This window comes from Hippocampus guttulatus, chromosome 10, assembly GCF_054856545.1.
Source record: "Hippocampus guttulatus isolate MCC_2025c chromosome 10, RoL_Hgut_1.0, whole genome shotgun sequence".
In the NCBI taxonomy this organism is placed as follows: domain Eukaryota; kingdom Metazoa; phylum Chordata; class Actinopteri; order Syngnathiformes; family Syngnathidae; genus Hippocampus; species Hippocampus guttulatus.
The window spans coordinates 8,465,001-8,488,220 of record NC_141270.1 but is presented as its reverse complement, the minus strand read 5'-3'; the positions used below and the strand labels follow the sequence as shown (position 1 = coordinate 8,488,220).

General features: G+C 42.0%; 1 protein-coding gene across 1 annotated transcript in view; it reads left to right on the top strand.

Annotated features, from left to right (window-relative positions):
* Positions 1–19,755: 19,755 nt before the first annotated feature.
* The window catches only part of sfrp5 (secreted frizzled-related protein 5), a 16,930-nt gene continuing 13,465 nt past the window's right edge, over positions 19,756–23,220 (top strand). The window contains exon 1 of the mRNA XM_086122549.1: positions 19,756–20,678. Coding sequence (XP_085978675.1) covers positions 20,120–20,678 — 559 coding nt within the window. The 5' untranslated portion in view covers positions 19,756–20,119. The remainder of the gene's footprint in view (positions 20,679–23,220) is intronic.

Genomic DNA, 23,220 nt, shown 5'->3' with positions numbered 1-23,220 from the left:
AGCCAACGGCAAGTATGGCTTTTGTTACCATGACGACTGGGGGTGGAGCATGATCCTTCTGACCATTTGTGAGCGCAGATTCCAGAGTGTGGGGATAAAATGAGCGCCCATGGAGGAAAAACATATTTTTTACTTGTGGAGGCAATACGTCAGTTATTTTGAGTTTTTAGAAGTGGGCTTGCTATGTTTTTTGTTAGTTTTAGTATTAGTTTTTTAAAATATGTTTAAATAATATGATGTACTCTAGTGTGTATTAGAATATGATATAAAATGAAACAAAAGTTAATTAAAAAATGTATTTCCTCACTACACAATTTACAAATGAATAATCATTCACTAATCAAATACAAAGCTTTGTACAAATTTAATAAATTGAAGTCCTGACATGTTAAAAGAATCCGGTGCCCCAAATACAACTCTGGCCTTCTTGTCCCACCCTTGCTGCCAATTCGCAAACATCTCAAGTGGACTTTTAGATTAGTTGCTGTTTCTTTTAAGACCTATTGCATACTAGAGGGTGACTTTTTTTTTTTCTGGAGTTGCGTGGGATTCCCAAAGGATGTGAGTCCACTTCACCTTTAATCACCGGATTGGGACGGTACAGGAAAAAAAATTCACGGAAACAGAAGGGAGTGGGATTATCCAGTTGGGGGGGGGGGTCCTTGGTCAATCCTTGAGGAGAAACAGGGTGAGGTAAGTGAGTAAAATGCAAAAAAAACAAACAAACAAACAAAAACTTTTATTTGTTTAGATTTTTTTTTGTTTTAATGTAGCTGACCTCTAAAATGTGAGTGGGCAGGACAGGATGGGATTTATTTCCCCCATGACAGGAGAGGATTCATTTATTTATTTGTTTTTTACTATTTTACTCTGGTCCGGGACTGGGATGGGATGGGATTTTTTTTTCTGTAGGAGTGGGATGGGACGGGAGTGAAAATCCACTCCCGTGAACCCTCTATTCCGCACATATCACTCACGTCCACGACAAGGCACTTAAGCTCATCTGTGATGGAGTCATAGTCAAATAAATTCCTTGACCGCTTTTTCCCACATCCACAATGGTGGTGGCATTTTACAAAAATGCTCTTCGTCTATTTTAGTTGCGCCTATTAAGCCTGCTTATCCAGCACTGTACAGCTGTCGTAAAAACGGCTGAGCCAAAATTTATGTTTAGAATGAACCCAAACAGCTTTCGTAAGATATAAAATGATGAAATATTTTCACTCCTATTAAAGGAGAAAAGTAAAACAGTTAAATCATTTGCCTTTAATCCATGATACTATTCATTATATAATTCAATTCACTTACAGAATTCTACTTTTTAATCCCAGGTTGCCACAGAATTGCTTAAAATCTTTTTTTTTTTTTTGACAGAGACTTTATATTCCCATTTTGTTATTTTGGGAAGAAATATAAGCATGTTCACAGTTTTGATGCATTTATAGATGGTTACGTGTTGGCAGGTCAGTTTTGTTTTTTGTAATCAGAGACGGTACCTTTACACTGCAGCTCCGCCAGCCTGTCTGAAACTGCACTTCAGCGAAAAACGAAGAGCTTCAGCCTTAAAGTATTATAACAGTGCACAAGAGGCCAATAGTTGTTCATGTTTCATACTCCGAGTGATTTATATTCCAGTAAAACAATCTTGGTCTACTCCTCACTCCAAACCGACACATTCTATTAGACATGTGTGCTGTGAAATGATGGGGAGGGAAATAAAGAAGCTCGGCTTGCACGTCCTTTTCATACTTTCAACAACACGTCCTCAAGTTCTTGTGGTAAACATTACGTTGAACTGTCAAATTACTCACACCATCACTTATATGGTCGGACTTTCGTAGGAAATGAATACGAGGTGAAATTCTCCAGTATATTATGACTAAACCGGACTGTTTGCATCACCACCCGCCTCAACCCCCCCCCCCCCCCCCCCCCCCAAAAAAACATGTTGAGCACCAGATCTTGCAAGCATCCCAGTGCCTTGCTCACACATTATTGATGACATAAACTCACCTTGTGATTTAACCCTTTCATGCACCCTGTAACCTGATCACATGATAAGATGTCCACTGTAGTAACCGCTGTCCCCAAAAGGGTTGATAATAAATAAATAGGCGATCTGCACTTTTTTCATATTTTTTCCCCCCCTGTTTGAGTCACGATGGAAGTGTTGGCTGTGCTTCAGAACGGAAAAAATATTGTATGGTCCTGTCGTCTTATATCATCCTCCATGAAACTGCGTTATAAACTATGCCAGGCTTATTGTTTCAACTGAAATCAGGTATGAAAATAAAATCGATGACATTTTCACACTAAAGGCCATTCATTGCCACTTACCGCCACGTTCTTGTCAGAATGTACTGTGCGCTTTTGATACGGCCACGCACTGCAAGTTGTTTGGCTTGTTGTTAATATTGCCGAATGTTGTTTAAAGGGGAAGTCAAGTCAAAAATTTCCTTTCCGATAATTTGTTCTCTGTGCCTCCAGTAAACAAAACACGGTATTTTGATTAATACTCTGTTTGTGGAAAATGAATTCAGCAGAGCAATCTACCCGTTATCTATCTACCTCAGGAGACGGTCAATTATTCTTGTACTTGTACTGCTACTTGCTGCGGACTGCAAATGACATCACAGTAATAATAATAATAATAATACATTGTATTTATAAGCGCCTTTCAAGACACCCAAGGACACTTTACAATAACAAAAAACACAAAACAATACGGTGCCTAAGGGCTCAGGTAACGACCATCAAGGCTCGCCTGTTTTCTGGGTTTGCTCGTGTGATGTTCGCAAGGGGGGGCCATGGACACCGTGGTGTTATTTTCAGTCACTAGCATGTGTCAGTACACGGCAAACTAAGCTGACTCAAGGGGGCACGTAAGGAATATTGGAAAGACCATTTTTGACTTGACTTCGCTTTTCCTGAGAAAATCTTATGTTGTACCAGGAAGGAAATGTTCTTGGAGCTCTGCTGCTACTTAAGTCAATGATGTAGTCATGACAAGTCACTCAAATATATATTTTATGACTTTGTCTTTTTTAACTCATCTTTTGTCGAGCGTTTCATGTCTGTGTGAGAGTCATGATGTGTTCATTGTCCTCCTGTGTTGCGTGGTTTGTTTGTGTAGCGATTGTCAGTCTACTTGTGCGTGCACAGTGAGTCCAACCAGAGCGTAAGAACAGACATGCTCAAGGCAGCAAAGTTTGTCGGAGCCTCACTTACTGCATGTTTGCAAGTCTTCTGGGCCTCGTGCCACAGCAAACAGCCTTCTCCTATTGACTTAACCACAAGTCGCGGATTTGTCTCCCGCGCACAAACACACACAGTCTGACAGTGGAGCACATCCAAAGATGTCCCGGCGTGACAGGAAATGAGAACTCACAAACCCAAAAAACATTAACTTGGAACCATTCAAAGCTAATAAACATCTAGTAAAATGCTTGGACAAGTCAAGTCAAAATAAACTGGACTCCGTGGAGCTCCACTTTGAACACTTAAACATGCTTAGCTGCAAGATTGGCAGTCTGCTTCTATATTTCAACACGTCGATGACTCCCTCATTGTGACTTCTGTGGAAACTGTTGATGTGTTTTTCCTGCTGGCAAATCTTATGTGACTTAAACATTTTTGGGATTTCAGAACCAGCAGATGTTTTTGTGTTCCGATATCAGCCATGGCTGGGAAAAAGGCATTTTTGGCTCCGTTTGAAGGAACAGTCAAAGCAGCTTCACGATACGTGTTTATCACTGGAAGACCATCAAGCAGCTTAATTAGCCGAGTAAGGACACACATTATCTGCACACAGCAGACACATTGCTAGAAGGACTATGTGCAAAAAAATATATGTAAAGCATATTTGAAGCTCGATAAAATCTGTTCCATGATGCTAATTGTCTGGTTGTTTCACAACAATATCAATCAATCGATTTCCTTTAGTGCCTCAGTAGGTACTAGAAAAGGATGCACAGTCCACAGAGGAAGACCGCAGAGATTTGAACCCCGTACCTCAAAACTGTGAAGTGGACGTGTTGAGCACGAGTCCACTGTGTTTCCTCCTTCCTTCCTTTGTGTCTGTAGTCAACACACACAAAAACAGAATGCTAAACACCAGTCGGAGAGGATGCAAATAAAAGCTCTCAAAGGAAGACTGAGATTCTTATCAAACCTAGAATAACCGAACAAAAACAAAAAAAGAAGGGAAAAAAATCCTCCACACAATCCAAAAATCTGATACAGTTGCAAACTCGAACCCTAACCCCGAACACTAACACTTAACCCCAGTTTTAAATCGTAATCCAAAACCCTAAAACCCCTCACCCTAACTCTAATGCTAACCACCTAACTCTAACCTAAACCATAACACCTAACCCTAACCCAAACTCCTAAACCCCTGACCCTACCCCAAACCTCTAACTCCTGTAACTCTAACCCTAACCCTTAACCCTAACCCCATAACCATAACCCTAACTCGAACTGCAACCCGAACCCTAACTCTAACGCTAACCCCCGAACTCGAACCCTAACACCCTAACCCTAACCTCTAACCCCTAACCCCTAACTCTAAACCTAACCCACAACCCTAACCCCCAACCCGAAACCCCTAACCCTAACGCCGTAACCATAACTCCAACCCTAACTCTAACGCTAACAGGGGGCTAACCCCTAACCCCAACCCCAAACCCTAACCCCTAAACCTTTTAGGATATCAAATTAGTGATTTAACCCTTTCAGGGACAGCGTTAACTAGAGTGGACAGCTTTTCAAATGTTGCGAAAACTCATCTTAATTCATCTTAATGTCACAGTTGTGCATCAACCACGACAATGGACCCTTATGTGCGTTGCCATTCACTGCCATAATTATTTTTTTTCATGCTATCCCAAGCACGGCTGACACAGAAGAGCCAAGAAGAAACTAGATGAATGCAATTCACCATAGTTCACAAGCAATGCAGTCAAGAGAGACACATACTGTACACACGTATACATAAGCCATAGACACGCACCCACAAACAAACCCACTGAATTATACATGAATCCATCTGTAACAAAGCATTGTAGCTAAAAATACAAGAATGCAATTGAGTAAGACACCTGGAGTGGCACGCTGGGGGCAAAACGCATCTTTCAGTACGCTTCAGATCACGGAAGCGAGATAAGCTGCATCTAGCTCGGGTGGAGGAAGAAGAAAAGGGTTGAAGCAACAAAATACAAAACAACTGCGAGGATGTGATTTCCCTACATCTCATCTCTTGTGGGCAGCAATTGCTAATTTGGTGTCAAGGACAATGCAAAAACACAACACATAAAATCCCTCAACCGGTGACTCTATACAAATAATGTGGAAATAAATGGAAAAGGAATGAAAATGCCATTTCGCTTTGTTTGTCCAAAAATGGCCTATTTTATGATGTATGGCTGCATCACTGCACTGCAGAATCTTTTCTACACCTGACACTCTCACTGTCATGACAAATGAATCACAATATCCCTGACTGCACCTGACTCAAACAATGCTTATTTTTGCACCTTGAAAATGTCGTCCTGATTTTTGGCAAAGAGGACCAAAACATACACACCACCACCAGTCATAGAATATTCAAATCAAAGTCATTTGTTACCAAAAAGCTGGTTCAAACAATCTCCATCAGAGAGTACGAGCAAGCAATGGAAATGGGAGCAAATCAGAAAGGAGAAATTGACCAAAACTGGCACCCTTACCGAAACTGGTCAGGGTGCCAAACATCGCTAAACAGAAACAAGAGTTCTGCTCAGTCATTTACATCAGGGATCCTGTGGACGGGTGCCAGATCTGCAGGTTGGAAACAGCGCCAGAACAAATAATTGTTTCTTGAGCACCAGAAGCTGAAAGAAGTTTCATTTTGAAATCAGGTACATCCACCTGTGCCTCTGTCAAAACACAGTCACGAAAAGGCCAAAAGCTTTCAAAAATGAGTAAAACCAACCAAACAAACAAAAGTCTTTGGAGAACTTCAAGGGACTTGCCAGTAGAAACACATCCAATCCAATCAGTGTTATCCAGAATTAAAATGGATCCAATTTTATTCTATTAGCTTTGCAAAATGATGATGATAGTGATGATTGTAAAGCAGAGAAACACCACACTAAAACCCCAAATTCCAGCGGCTCCGGTCTCTTTTGGGGCCCCAATTTAATGCCGACTTTCAGTGCACAGATTTGAAGTTATTTATTTGACCACTGGGCTTCGCTCAGAATCTGTCTCAAAATAGTTGCTACGCTCAGCCCCTGCAGGTTTGAAAAAAGACCCCACTTGTCTGTGTTTGTTTTGTTGCCATGGTTTCATATCGCGATTTTTTTTCTCCAATTGGATAATGGATGGATGTAAGATACTCAAGGTCAGAAAAATGTGAGTTTGATTTGTTTCCCCAGGTGAATTTCCCTTTCCTATTGTGAAATGGGGCCATTGGGGCCACACACACACACACACACACACACACACACACACATACACACACACACACACACACACACACACACACACACACACACACACTCACTCACTCGCACACAAAATAGAATTCTACTATTTAGTGATGAGAATGAATACAGCACATGCATTTAACTGACTAAAGTATTTTGACCTACTTTGGATTAGTTTTAGTGTAAAAGTTTGGTAAACTCTGCTCAGAAGTATCCATTTAGTGGTGAAAGTGCACCAGCTGGTACGGTTTGCTTGTTCAGAACCTTTTCTTTTTAAATATTCCTATTCATGGGACAGCCAGATCAAGATTGGCTTCAATTCAACAATTTGGTTGCTATGTTTTCAACCGTCGCCAGTTAGGTGAAAACGGCCATCGGAAAAAGCGTGGCAACACTTGCCACTCACAGAGCATCATGAAAGTAGCTTGGAGTCCACGCTTTTGGGTTATTGGAGCCGACCCTCTTCCCTGAATTATTGTACTTCAGTTCAGTGAGCATATGAAGGGGAAGAATTTGTGGTTTTTTTGCCTATTTATTCCAAATGAAAAGACACAAGAAAAAAAATACAGTGGAATCTTGACGTTTGAACTCCACTCCCCAACCCCAAATTCAGTATTTTGGGGAATATAAAAAAAAAGCCCTGAGGTTCAACTTTTTTTTTAAATGGTGGTCAGTGATGCGTGTTCTGCATATTTCTTCTTTGTTATCCTTCACATTTAACACTCCGAACATAAACAATGCTTATACAATCAATTTATTATTTTTTTTCAATGTGGACTTTAAAATAAATTTTAGTTTCAGCACCACATGGGGCCTGCATTGAAGGAGGTGACCCCACACAATATGACAGATTCATGTTTTTGAAGAAAAACATATGTATGAAGATCTGGTACACACACATGAACATCATACTCCATTCCCAGAGGAGTAAAAAAAAAAGTGGATGGGATTGATGAGGCTCATGTGCCCTTTACATCTTTGCAAATAGGCAGACAACAACAATAAAACATGAGTGTTTTTTTTCCTTTTTTTGTATGGCCCACAGGCACTTTATGAATTCAGAGTCCTGTGTGGCATTGAGGATGAAAAGTGGACTTTTATGAGCTTCGCAGCTTTTGCAAAGTCCTATCCTGACAACATCACAAGCTGCTAGACAGATCCCTGTGTGGATATTAGGATACCACCAGCAGTGTTCTCCCAACGGAAAGAGAGGAAAAACGACCCTGTCAAGACTTAGATGACAGAGCGGAAGAAAATCCCCTCCCTCAAATGTTGGAAGTGCATTTTGGCACTAAAGTGCTCAGCCTAAAAATGGCCTGGCTCATCATATTTGTGCTCGCTCATCCCGTAGATATTTGATGGGCTTCTTCCACAGCTAAGCCATCCAAGCGCGACTTTATTGACCGTGCTTTGTGCACTAGCTTCTCCAAACCGTTCCATCAAGTCCGAAAGCAAAGAACTGCCCAAAATGTCTCAGTAAGAAAAGGACTTTTCTATTATTCAAATACAAATCTTAAAAAGCCCCAAAACGTATTCTCAATGAGTTCAAGGTCAATTTATTGAAAATGTCAATTCCTTCGAAACAATAAAAATACAAGCTAAAGTAAAATGCTGTTTCCATTTTGGTATAAATTAAATTGTTAAATTAAAAAGAACATGACTCCTAACATGATAGATTGGCGAGTACTAATACTGGGTATCGGTATCAGGCCTGATTTCAATATTGTGAACTTGTGACGGCGCTCTCTTGTTTTACGATGCAATATCCAGTGCTGGCTAAGTTTGTAAATTAATAAGATATGAATATGATGTTCTGATCTGGTGTATATGTCAATTTGTTTCAGTTTTTTTTCTTAAAGTCTCTGGGGAAGGTGGACGAGCAGAATCTCCAGCGCACACTTGCTTGTCATCATTTTTAGTTATGTTTGTAAGAGCTGGAGAGAGTGCATTATGGAACTTGCAATAGCAGCTTTTGTGTGTGCGTGTGTGTGTGTGTGTGCGTGTTTTCCTACAAACTGGCCAGGTCAAAGAAATATGTTTACTATCATTGCCAGTTGTAAATTTGAGGGTGGTTGAAGTTGAGCACCCTCCAAAGGGTTGAAATATGGCCATGGTGAAGAGCCCAGGTGAAAACATATTTCTATCGGGACAAAACTAGCAGAATTGGTGGAGCCGACAGAAGTTAAGATGAAGCAGGCCAGCTTCCTGCCTTCAGATGGCACAGCAGATGGTGAAGTCCTGTGGGTCCACGCCGCAGTATGCCGTAATCCAACCCTTCATCGTATACAGTTCTCCCTTCCCGCATCACTTATCAGCGATAGTTACATGCTCCTTCCTGAATGGTTTCATTTGAATCCTTATGAGATAAGTCAAAGAAGGCGCTAGCGACATCATACTTGAAGCATGGGCTGACCAGTGCAGGTCTCAAGACCAAAGATGTCTACAGCACTCTCTAGTGGATATCCACAAACAGAAGGAAATAGCGGAGAATGCAATTTGACTTTATCTAATCACGGCATCGCTAATATTTAGACCGTAGTGGGTTGAGTATTTGCTTTAAATTGTTTTACTTGGAGAGAAATCTAATCCCAGATTTATTACGAGATCTGTAATTCTTTCTCTGTTTTTGTTGATCTTGGCAAATGGCAGAAGGAATTTGAGCTATCTACTTGGCTTGTTTTGGTTTTGATTATTTCAATTACAACCATCTGTTAAAATCTCACAATATGCTTTACGTTTTAACCACAACATAGATGTTTAACAGTCATATACGTAACGTAAATCACAGTTTGACTAACTTCGGTAGTGGACAATTGGCAGCTCAATGTTTGGTATAAAGTCTGGGCCACCTCACAGGAAGTAAATATGACTCCTGATTATAACATATTATGATTATCATGTTTCATTATAAAAACATAATGAACATTTAGGTGATGGTACCTCCCTCTGAAGTTGAATTTCAGGGCAATCCTCACACAACTGTACTTTGGCAAATCATGTGTATTGTTGTAGCTGCTTGGAAACACATACATCATTATTTCATGCGTCTTCATTCCGGTGTTTCCTATTTACGACCAAGGAACACAAAAAAAATGCATTTTAAGATGAATCTTCGGAGAGGTCCTGCTGCTACTAATTGTCATTTTCATTATTTTTATAATTGCAGAATATTTGATGAAACTTTGGTACTAGATTTATTCAAATTGTTTGAATGTAGCGTGTCCGTACTTGTTTAGCAACAGTGACGATGTTTTTCTGTGGTGGTTCTCTTCTTTTGAGCCGTCCACCTCACCCGCGCCAGCACCTTAGTCTGCCCGCTGAGCAACGCAGGGTGACTGCAGACCAGATCAGAGAACCTTTCGGCCTTGCCAACCTTCAATCGGCTATTTTCCAACATCGACGAGTGAGACTAGCTTATTTTTAGAGCCCACCTGGGTCTTGAACTCAGGAAATTGCACCTTCTCCAGTTCTCTGTCTCAAAGCAACATGAGCTCTCAACATCTAGCAAATATCCCATCTCCTCTCCAGCAGTGATGGAGACCAAGTAGCTTACAAGAGATATAAAGTGAGACCCAAAGTGGAAGCGCGGTCAGCTACACGCCTCGATGTAAGAAAAGCTGCTTTACATTTGCGAAGAAAATGTGGGCCAGGTCAACTGAAGGATCAAAGAATGAAACTTGTTTCCCTCTTGGAGGAAGACACAGACATTTGAGGGAGAGAATAAAAGATTATTGAAAGAGCTCCTGCAGAGATGCTCCACCGTCTGCCAAGATTCTCTGCAAATGACTGAGCTTCTAAGCGTCCGCTTCCAGCAGTAATGATTCATCCTCATTGATGAAGTGTTCCAGATACTCGTCAAAACCCGAGCATGTGTCAAACACGAACAATGACCCAAATTTCCAGGTGCAGGCTGTATTGGAATCTGTGGATTTGTAAGTTGATTCCAAACATGCAAAAATTTTTAAAGACTCCCGGGATCGACCCTGCTGTGTGTGTGTTCATAACTTCGTTTTCGGAACAAGCAGTTCTTCCTATTCATGTGGGATGTCAGCAGCTGGTACAGGAATGAAGGAATGGGAGAGACATATTTGGATCGATGTAACCAACACCTGGCAAATATGGTAATGGCAGTTGAGGAGTGTTCTTTAACAGCAGATGACAGACAAAACATGTAATGGCAAATCAACACGGAAAGAAAATCAACCAGCACTTACTTTTGACTTTTTAATAAAGAAAGAAAGCTGAACAGCTGGATTGTGGTGTCTGAATCTTGCGAAAATGCAGAACGATTCCTTAAAGTAATTTAGAATGATTAAAAAAAAAAGATAGGTGTTAACAGATAGGGAAGATAGGTGTTTACAGTGTTGGCACCTGAACAGATGGGTTCACAGACAGGAAGTCAGATATAGATACATATCGAATTAGAAAGAAAAAACAACTGCATCGTATGATATCTTGTTCAAGACCATAGGGAGTTGGATCCTGTCCTTGCTGAATTTGGTTTAAAGGCACAGTACATCCTGGACTGGTCCCCAATCATTCACAGTGCACATGCAGAGAACCTCAACCAATCACACACATTCAAACAGTCACTGAGTGGGAACTGTAGCCAAGCTGCCTGAATGGAAGTCATGCGAGTGAACCTCTACACCGTCGGTGACATGAATGCCGAAACTTTTTGTCAGGAAAATGCTAACAATCCGACTTGCATGTCAAAGCAAATAGTTGATGGTTTGTTGAACAAGTAAATCTGGACCACACATACACAGCACACCAGGTTTGGATGTTTACACCAACTTGCCTTTTAATCTATTTCTCTTGTGTTGCACTGAAATTAAGGAACAACAAGGGAGCATGACCAAAACTCTTCAAGGGGGAAACAAGGAGGAAATTGGCCCTGTATCTGTTGTTTTTCGGCAGCCTAAGGGATTGGACAGGGGTCCTCCTTGAAACCTCTGTTGTCCAGATTGGGGAGTGAGTGAAAGAAGAGGGCAGCCAGTGAGCTTGTTCTGTAGACGGATCATCTGCTGAGGGTGACAGGAGGCGGAACAGATGGACAGAACCACGCGGAGGTCAACCATGTAGGTGGGACTGCTCGGGAGGTCTACAGAAAGGCTAGACGGAGCCACAGAACTGCTTAGGAGGTCCGTCAAGAAGCCAGCCAAGGTGCTAGTGTAAATGAGGAGGCCCATTAGAGTAGCAGTCCGTGATGGTAATGTGTAAATTGGTTTGAGGTAAGAAGAGACCAGAAGATTCAGCCAGGTGCAGTCAAAGAAGAGTGGAGGGAAAGAGTGGATGCATGCATGGGTGAAGGGAGTCTTTGATGAGGTTCAAAATGCGTACTCAACACAAAATACCTTTCCACACTCTTAAACCTAACCAAGGATCATCTGAATAACACAATAAAGTTTCAGCTTCTCCTTGTTACACGATTTACACCTGTAAGATTGGTCGGGTTGGTGTGGATTACGCTTAAATGAAGGTTCAGAGCCTGCCAAACACATACCGGACTGATGACTGTGATATGCGAGTGAGTGCGTCTACCCTCAGCACACTGCTCCTCATTGATGAAGACTGGGAAGATTTTCCTCAGACGAGGCATGCACCAAGCCAGGCGGTCTTGAGTTTGACAATTTTCATCTGTGTGGCAGACATTGAGAAAGTGAGAAGGACGAGAGCATTATTATGCTTCTTTCATTCCCGAGTTGGCATTCTCCAATAAGTAGCAAAGGTGGTCTGGAACGTAGCAACGTCGCTGCCAATGTCAGAGCCCACTCTTCTTTTGCCAACAATGTACAGTCGCGCGTCTGGCCACTGGAATGGTGAAAAGAACCATTGTACCGAACCATTGACTTAGTCCTGTTCATTCTATAGTAGTTTGTTCAGGAGGTGGAACATGGTCAAGAATTATTTTTTTATACAAGGATAACATTTGAACTCTGTGTGAAGGCATTCATTGAAATACGTGGCCATTCCAGTTCTTCTGGCTAAGTCAGGGGTGTCAAACTCATTTTTGTCGCGGGCCACATTGTAGTTACAGTTTCCCTTGGACGACCGTTATGAATTTTGGGAAAGCATATAAATGTTTAATCACCTCCACATATCCCATACACAGTGCACAACAAATTGATGGATAACTAATTTTAAAATCAGAAGTCAGGAATCGTGACTGTTATTGAGGATTACAGATGACAATTTGAAATTTTGGTTCAGACTTTAGCAAGCACCTTGGAACTTGACATGCTTGATTTGCTTTTGCGGGCCACATAAAATGATGTGGCTGGCCAGATCTGGCCCCCGGGCCTTGACTTTGACACTTGTGGGATAAGTGATAATAACAGCAACTTATTGTACTTTGATACATTATAAGACCCTGTAACTTCACTGTCAAAAATGTTGATCATTCACTGATTCACAGCACTATTTGATTTTTCTCTTTTAAATATTTTATCGGAAATATTGCAATCATTCTTTGCCAACTGCCTAGAAGGACTCTTAACATTTTAGTAACTACTGATAATGTTCCCTGCCGTACAATGCAATAAAGAATGGACAGTATATATATATATATTCATGTGACATGAATCGGATGGGGCGGCCCGGTGAACGAGTGGTTAGCACGTCGACCTCACAGTGCAGAGGTCGTGGGTTCGTCTTTAGCGAGAGAAACAAAATATTCAGACGACTTTGATCAAGAGATAAAAATGCAGTGACTGAAATATGTTGGAAACCTGCCTCACTTTTCCCTTCCAAGGAAATCTTATTTTGACGGCCGCATGCCAAAAAGCAACATTTTCCCCTCTGCATTTTGAAGGTTTCTTATAGACATGCCAGAGTAATTTAAATGGTGCGCTCTGGACTTATATGTCGACTTTCCACACATCCTGGTGAAAGAGCACCTCAAACAAACTCAATTTGAGGATTGGAATTTCTCATACGCAACCTTTTTTTCTTCCAACTTCCTTGAATTGACTTCCGACACGAGAAGCAACAAACATTACTGCTGTCACAAGCCGCATGGGTCAAATACATACACGATTTTCATTGCAATGGCACCATGAAATGAGTCTATTTAATCATGTGTTTTTTTTTTAATATTTACAAATTAGTTTAAAGGATGACACTGAAAAGATTATAGATGGAAATGAAGTCATAATTCTACCAACTAAATGTAAAAACTCCCGCTTCAACACAAAGAAAGCAGTCAAGCAGCTACTGTCACACCAAAGTGTCACTTAAGAACTCCTTAATCGTAGTCCTTAGCACAACAAAAGTATACATTTATACTTGTGATATTCCTAGTTTTTATCATGCAACGTCACTTTGTTTTTGTGTTGTTTTTTTTTTAATTGCCTTTTGTTATTTTACGGCTATACTCATGAATTCATAGCTTGTAAATGTACACGTGTCTTTTGGTGTCTCTATTTGCATCAAATTATTCTAAATGAAACAATTATGATGATGATAGATTTATACTTGAAAAATATACTGTACCTTCTTCAAAAATTGCAATTTTAGTTTCGTAACTTTTGACTTTTAGCTCACAATGTGAACTTTTTCCATCATTGTCGGGTTTTCTTATGTTGATCAAACTACAACTTTGATGATGTGAAATGACAACTTTTTCATGATACATGCCACATTTATTTTGTATTTGATCACATGATGTTTTTTTTTTTAACCCTTTTGAGCATTCTTGTACCATAAAAGGTCTTCCGATAATCCTCAAATATATTTTTATGACACGGAGATATGTAGTGTTTGGCCGGAATTTGGCCTGAGAACGATAGGAAGCCTCCTAAAAGATTGGAAATAATGACTTGGGAAGATCTAAGTGCCAGGACCATTTTCTCCCATTTGGCAAAAATGTTATCTCCCAATCTTTCACAGAGATATGGGAAAACACTCCTATCTCTCTCTTTTTTCTCAATAGAGGTGACTTAACTGATGACCCTGGTCATTATAGAAACGAGCAGTGAGGGCACAGTGGACCTGCGCGCACGCGCACACACACTCACACACACACACACACACACACAACACACACACACACACAGGATTAAGATGAAGAGATAACGTGAAGAGTCACTGAGGGTTCTCACTGTCCTCACTGACATATTTGGAATGATCCCCAGCGAGACGATGAGATGACTTGCTCAATGCGCTCGCCTTCTCGCACAGATAAGTTGACTTCACGGCGAAGTGGACTGATCGTAAATCATGGCAACATCATCCCACGCAAGTCATTCACCCTTGGCTTCAATTGACCAACTTGGAAATTCACTGACAATAAAACATAGTCAATAGAAAAATGGAATGGGGTCGATTGAGGATTATACTCAACTGAAAGACATGACCCAAATAAAAATTTACATTTCCTTTTTCATTACACAGGGCGCCCAGAGACTCTCTTTAAAAATGACGGATATCAAGATTCTCTCCTAAATGTGGGGCATGGCCAGAGAAGTGGCCACAGATTGACAAGGGGTGGCCTTGGCCACCTCTGGCCAACCTGTAGCTCCGCCCCTGAGAAGAGAGGTCAAAACAAAGAAGAAAAAAAAGTGCTTTATCTATACATTTACCCTTGTACTGATAATGTGATAATTTCTGTAGGTACCAAAAGTAGGTTTCTTATGTTAACTGGGTGAGGTTAGGTTAGCTTGGTTTAACCGTTGTAGAAGAAGGATGGACGGATGTATCGATGGAATAGAGATGGTCAAAGCTCCCTCCTCTCACTTAGGTAGCAGCCAAAATATGTAATAATGGAGTTGAAGCAGTTTAGAAACAAAACAAACAAAAATCTAAATAAACAGTTAATGAAATTTAGGAAATTAACTCCCTACCATAGAACGCCGAGGAACCCCATTTTCCTGTGTTGTAAAGTGATAGCCAAATGTATCTGTACATTTAAACACAAGCACCAAGTGTGTGAATTCTAGCACAGCGGTAGCACATTTCAGCCAAAAATGCTGACGACAACCATCATCTGCGACATTCCATTGGAGGTGTGCTGCTATAGCTTCGGTTTCTAAGAGTGTGTGTGTGAGTGTGTGTATGTGTGCATGTGTGTATGTGTGTGTGTTTGGATGCACCGCACCGTGTTTGAGGAAGTCTCCCATTGCTCACAAGATTTTACTGGAAGCCCCCCCCCCCCCAACACACACACACACACAACTCCCAATTTGCTGCCGCCTTTCTCCTCTCTGTCTCTATGCATTGGCTTCCATGACGGTGATGTGTTCAAAGACCTTTTAGAAAAGGCGAGCTGAAGCCATTTGGAAGGCCTGTTATGATGAGCGCAGAAGGAGAAGAAACGGGGTGCTGGAATTGTAAATGAGTGTGACCTCTGATGTCTATGAGAGAAAAAAAAGGGGCAAACGGGTGACAAATCCTCACAGAGTGAAAGCAAACAGTTGCTAGCACATCTCTACGGCGCGGCACGCTGTGACAGGCATCAATGGCCTCTGCGCTTTCTGACTGTGTGGTGTTAAAGTCCTCCGACAGCATTTCATCACGTTTCAACGAGCATGCGTGTGTGTGTGTGTGACGCTCATGAAACGAGCCAAGAGTCAAGAATTGGAAAGTTCCTTGGACATAGGGCCTGGATGCTCAGTACGATATGAGCGAAGTGACATCCAAATCCATTTGAATACTTGAATCATGCATCCGTTCATCAAATATCAATTGCATACACAGATTCATTTTGCCAAGCTGAGGCTAACATAAATAACATGTTGCTGAAAGCACAAGGGCTAATCACGAGCATGGAAATGACCCGGTGACCTCAAAAGATAAGTAGCTTCACTTTATTGTTGTTTTATTACACTCACACTTACATCAACTTCTTTTTATCGTTGCACATTCACATTTTTGGGATGTGTAAACAAACCAAAAGCTAAGCACACTTAAATAAATAAAGGTGTGTGTCTGAATAAAAAGGCATTAATCCCTACATCTTCTTGTGTGGTTTGCATTCTTTTTTTTGGGGGGGGGGGGGGTGAGGAGGACCAAACTGAATCACTCACACACACACACACACACACACACACACACACACACACACACACACACACACACACACACACACACACACACACACACACACACACACACACACACACACACTAACAATTGCAGAGTCCCTCCTTTGAAAGCATGCTAAACATCTCGGCTCAACAATACAGACTGGACCTCATCTTAAAGCCCTCATCCAATCCGAGGGCAAGAAAGTGAAGAGTGGAAGTGATTGGCCGAGACAGCCATTGTTGATTGATTACCATGAAAGAAACTTTTGTTAGTTCTTCACTGTGCCTGTATAAAGAGGAAATGCTTGAGCAGCCTTAAAATGGGTCACTACCCATACAAAAAAAAAAAAAAAAGATGAGAGAGTGAGGCGTGTGACGAGACAATCCCACCACCTCACGGGACGGGACACTAAGGTCCACAGATTATTAGCCGTGAGTAGTATTGATTAGTTGTGGTTCAAAGGTTAACAGAGCATTCTGAAAATCAACTAGCGGGAATATGAAGATGGAGGCAAAACGGTGGGTGGGACGGTGTAGGGTGGGGGGGGGGGGTGGTTCATGTGTAATTTGGCTTAATTTATCTCATGCAAAGCTTCATGTGCTAAGAGCGATGCTTTCATGAAGAGTGACAACATGCTCGGGGAGGGGGGTGACTTCACCGTATCGTCTTGCCACGGCGCAGCAGGTTCGATTCACAACAGGGGGCGGGGGGGGGGCGGAGTCAGAACACTCCAATAAATCAACAAAAGGGATCTGACATGGCAGGAGGAGCTTGTTCAAGAAAAATACATGCAAATGATCACTTCTGGAATGCCGTACTTCTGCAAATAGAAGAGTAAGGTTTATTTACTCAACTGCAGACAGGGGAGGCTTTTAAACAGCACATGTTTGGAATGATATTAAACAAACACAGTTACAAATTGAGAAGTACTGACAAAATGAGGCAGACTGGATGGAACATAAACATTGATGCACACAACATTGTGTGTGGAGTGACCACATAGTACAAGTCTCAAACGTTAAAGTGTCAAGAATAGTGTCTATCAACAGAGGTCATTGCAGTTTTGGGGAAAAAGGGAGGTGTTTATTTGTCTTGAATGAAATATGTTGCTTAACTGGGTGCTTGTTGTGTATTCAAGGGATGGCCACAATTTTGAGGTAAATATGTTGAAGATATGAGAAAATATATGACTGGAATGACTCTCTCACGTTTTGGTGTGTTGCACTGCAGTTTATTAAATTCAAGGGACAGTCTGTTTTCTTTTGGAGTCACTTGAGCTCCTGCACAACAAGCAACCATCTTGCGCTCACATCAGTTCATCGCATCCACACTCCAACTGTTAGCCCACAGAGCTTCCTCTTGGTCTTTTTTTATTGATTCTGGCACATTACAACAGAATCATTTCATTTCAGTTGCAGCAGTAGCATGACCCAAATGGCAAATTCACAATTATGCCTCCTTCATCATTTACCATATAAAGACGCATTTGCAAGACAGTGGACCTATGATTCACAGTGACCTTTCCCATCGATTTTCCACCCAGGTGAAAGCCTTGTGATGATGACAGACGAGAAGGCGCAAGAGAGTGAATGAGAGGTGGCGGATCTCATCCTGGTTCATGTTCTATCTAAGGTTGCAGGTCACCTGGAGCCATACCGTTAACAAATCCCTTCTGAGAGTCCACAAGCATTTCCCTCACACAAGTATTCTTCCCCACCAATTCTGTCCACGTGAAAAGCATACACATGATGTAAAAGGCATTTCAAAGCAACAGGTGGCAATAGAAAGAAGAAAAAAAACATGCCGGCAATGTCACTTGAGCCAAACAGAAGGCAGAAGAAAAAACAAATCACGATGATAGCAACCCTGATGAATTATATCCAGCCGAACCTCGTGACAAAGTACCTCGAGGGACATAACCAATCTGCACGTTAAAACGGTAGTTCATTGAAACCGTTTCCAATAAAATGGCCGCCAATTTTGATGTATAATATGGTACGAACATCTATAGATGTAAAAACATGAAGATATGACACAGTATAAACACGTCAATTATGAATACGTGTCTACAGTGTGAAGAAAACATTCAGTCAGCAAATTCAAAGTGCCTTCTCCAGTATGGGATGTGCCGCACCCCGAAGCCCTTTACGATCATCTTATGGGTTTCTGCCATGATTTTGTCGTCATTACGGATGATTGTCAATTTGTTCGGATTTCGAACAAATCGCTATTTGAACACCCTTCGGGAACGGATTATGGTGGAAAACCGAGGTATGACTGTATATATATATATTTCTATATATACAGTGTATTTTCCGCAGGTGATATGTTCCAAGCCCACCACCCCAAATTGATGAATAACCAGTTTTGACATAAGAGGATAGTCAACGTTGTTTGTTCAAATTTTACTGCATCTGTTGGTAACAATAAAAAAGCTTGCAATGTCTCAAAGTTTTTAAAAGTCAAGACAATTTACAATTCTGGTATTTTAGCAAGAATCAAGTCGACACACATAATTTGCTTTTGTGGGCCAGATCTGCCCCCCGGGCCTTGAGTTTGACACCATCCTGTCGGCAATCATAAACCTGGCAAAAGTCAAAGGAGAGGATATTGCTAGTAAAGTGGAAGGTGAAATAAATGGCAGATAAGAGAGTACAGTGTGAAATTATACCGAAGACACACGCCAAAAAACATTCAAATTCTGACAAACGAGTGCTGGAACATCTTGGCACTTGCCAAAAACAGCTCTGGTTTCATTTGCATATGAAATGCTAGTGCATTTAGCTTCGTTAGTGTGTGTGTCTGTGCGAGTGTGCGTGTGCGCATACGAGAGGCCTTCGTTGCCAGACTCTTGAGCGCTAATGAAGTGAGCAGATTTGTTATGTGCGCAGGGACGTGCTACATTGCGCAAGGCTCTGACAAAGACGTCGTATGACAGCAGGAATGGTGCAGATGCATGACAGGCTCTTCCGACAAAGTGGGTGAAAGTGTGTGTAATGAGTGGCCTTATTGGAGGACCGTGTTTCAAAACAAGAAATCCAAACGGGGATATCTTGCGAAGGGGTTTGTTCTCACTCTTGTTTCAGAGGAGGGGTTAGCTGGAGGATCAGGGTCAGGAGGGCTGTTCCGAACGCCAGTGGGAACCTCCTCCTGTGTTGCCATTGGCTCGGCTGGGTGTGAGTGAGTCCTGGGGAGGCCAGTGAGAAGGTGGATGGACTCCAAGGCTGCTTGGGGTAGGGGCAGGCCGCCTGAGGACCTTAAAGCCTCGGGACTCCTCGTTAGAAGCACAGAGTGATACTGAGAGAGCAGAGAGCAGGGTGACAGTTTCACAGGAGAACTTATCAAGTAAGCTGTGTGTGCTCACCCTTCCTTGACTTGTCACTTGAGGCTGTGCATACACACACACACGCACACACGCACACACACACACACACACACTGCTACACGCGCACGCACACACTGACCGAGAGGTAAATCTGTGTGCTTGTAAGGCTGACTCTCCAGCAGCGGAGCAGGAATTAAAACTTTTTGGATTACAACGGGTGCACTTGATTTACTTTTTGGACATCTTGGATACAATCTACCTGAGTTGTTGATCCGAGCTCAGAAAAAAAAAAAAAAAAGGTATGGCAGAGGGACAAAAGAGCTCCAGGTGGGCATTAACCCAGCGCTCCTTCCACATGCCACTGGGCCTGTGGCTCCTTTCGCTCCTCCACCTCCTCCTCGGCGTGTCGGCCGCAGACGAGTACGACTACTACAGCTGGCAGTCGGACAACTTCCACAACGGCCGCTTCTACACCAAACAGCCCCAGTGCGTGGACATCCCGGCCGACCTGCGGCTGTGCCACAACGTGGGCTACAAGAAGATGAGGCTGCCCAACCTGCTGGACCACGAGACCATGCCTGAGGTGAAGCAGCAGGCGGGCAGCTGGGTGCCATTGCTGGCCAAGCGTTGCCACGCCGACACCCAGGTCTTCCTGTGCTCGCTGTTTGCCCCCGTGTGCCTGGACCGGCCCATCTACCCGTGCCGATCGCTGTGCGAGGCCGTTAGGGACAGCTGCGCACCCGTCATGGAGACCTACGGATTCCCCTGGCCGGAGATGCTGACGTGCGATAAGTTTCCCATTGACAACGACTTGTGCATCCCCATGCAGTTCACCGCCAACCATGCCACCCAGCCGCCAGGTACGCAAACGCCAAAAGTCCAATGCGCACACTGATGCGTTGGCTCACAAAAGTTAGAAGGGAGGAAAAAGTGTGCAGCGTTCATCTCAAGCAGATTATAGAATTTGTTTTTTCAGCCGTCACCAGGTAAGACAGCATAAGCAGACGTTTCAAATTGACTGCAGACCTCAGCATTACAAAGCAGATTTTCCAAAATAAGAATTAAAGCATGGTAAAAAATAAAAAAACAAAAAAAACTTGATACTTACATCTACGGTGGTTACACATTTTGGCAGTGAGTCAAATTTTGTGTTTTCACGAACTTTGCTGCTTCACTCTTCATCTTTGTGATTCTCATTGCTTCTAAAATTTTGTCGTGAAGCCATTTTTATTTATTTACTCAAAATTACAGAAAGTCATCATTTGGTCCAGACGCTGAGGCGTCTGCACAAACATGTATGAATTTTCAAACAACCGCTCATCAAATACAAAGATGTCTATTATTGCTGTTCAGTCCACAGAAAGGTGGAAAAGCAGTAAGATATAAATATATAGGATACTGTTCAAATAGCAGAGGAAGCAAAGTGAGCGAAATTTGGAGTCACTATCACAAACTCACTTCAGTAATTGTTTGCCCTGCGAAGATATTTTCTTTGTGGACAGTTAGAGCACGAGCTATGTAGGAAACATTCTTTTTGAGCAATTGTGGATTTTTCATTCAACATATGGCAACGGTTCCAACTACACTTCAGTAAATGTTGACTTTGTGCCATGTAAAACTATGCTGTTTCCCCCCCACAAAGTTTTGGAGAGGTGTGGTGCACGGGCAATGGAAGAAACTGTTCAATTTTGTTGAAAATATGGCATCTACTGTAAATCATAACACAAAACAGTTGTAAACATGAGATGCTTGATTATCAAGACTTTCGCTTTGGCGCTGATCCAAATTTTGATTGATTGGCTTTGGAGAAGGTCACTTTTTTTTTTCTTCTTCGAGTTTTCATTGTTGACCTTTGCACAAAAAGCTTGTGCGAAAAGTGCTTAGCTCAATGGATCAACTGTAATTTCACCCTCTAGCTCCTATTTTCTTGTTTACAGAGGTAGCGCAAATCAGCTTGCAGTTTCTAAAGCAGGACCTTTCTGAAAATGCAAATACTTCTGCTTCCCGGCTCATGCTGATGACAGATGCCATTTGAAGTTAGAGACAATCCAGAGGAGGTCAGTGAGGAAAACGGGAGCAGTGAGAGGTTAGAAGGACAGCGTGCTGACGTCAAAGTGTTAAAGACGCGCTCCCGGCCATCGCTAGGTGCCTCAGGCCGGTGGACTGAGACAGACTGAGACGAGTGGCCGGAGACTGAGAGACTCCAGCTGCCGGATTGTTCAGTGAGTTAAGACGAATGGACTGTTGTGTTCAACAGCTTCACTGAAAAGGCGACGCAGCTTTATCAGTAGTCGTCCATCAAGAGACAATCCATCCATCAAGCCAGCAGGTGAGGAGACGGAGAGAATGTCCCCGTCGCTCACAGGATGCCCCGATTTGTCAATCTATGGTGGAAGACACCGAGGCTCTGTTCACACTTGTATTTTGCATTCTCTGGTCTGAAGCGCTTGATGAATTGGCGATAAACTTGGTTGGTTTCCTCATTGGTTTGGCTATTTTTAACATTTGCCAGTTGGATCTGATCAAAGTTGGATTGCTTACTTCAAGAAAGGTTTGGGTAACCTTTCTACGATGACCATACCATCCTGTGCTTTCTTTTTTCCTTTTTTTTTTCAGTGTGGTTTAGCTAGCTCACGTTAGTTACTGACACAAAGACGCGGCGATCAGTGACCAACAGTGGGTCCCTTTAGCTGTTTGGTGTCGTGTTCCTCAGAACTCTGGTGTACCAGGACCAGTCTAGTCCATTTTCGTACGGGCTTTTGCCAATGGAATAGTGAATGGAGCTGCCTTGAGCCATGTGTATCGTTAGATGAAATCCTCAATTCACCAACCTGTTTTCAGGTAGCTTTCCAACAGGGACACCCTGAAAACTGGCCAATCACAGTGGAGCATGATACAAAGCTCTGATACTTGAATTCAGTGCTAATACATCGTAGGATTTTAATATTTGGGGTGTATTTTTTGCGTTTTTAAGCAATAATTGGGAAAAAGTGATGTGGAAGTGTTCCAAATTTCTGTCCTGGATTTGCGGTTGTCCGCATAGTCATTTGAATTTGTCAGACATCACCAGACACACGGTAAGCCATCTTGTTTTTTTGTTTGTTTGTTTATTGAACATAAAACATATATACAGTAATAATTTGACAGAAAATAAAGTAGATAAAAAAAGTAAAAAGAAAGAAATCAATCTTCATTCAACACAGTTATTATGTTCAAGGGAGTAGGAAGAAGTAAAAAACTTATCTAGTCCTACCCCGTTATGTGATTGTATCTAATAAATCATTTTTATATCAATCAGAAAAGAAAAAAGTAAGAAGAAAGAAGTCTCCATTAAGGCTCATACTTTACCCTTAACCGTGATATTTTTATAACTTTTGGTTTGTATCGGGATTATATACTTCC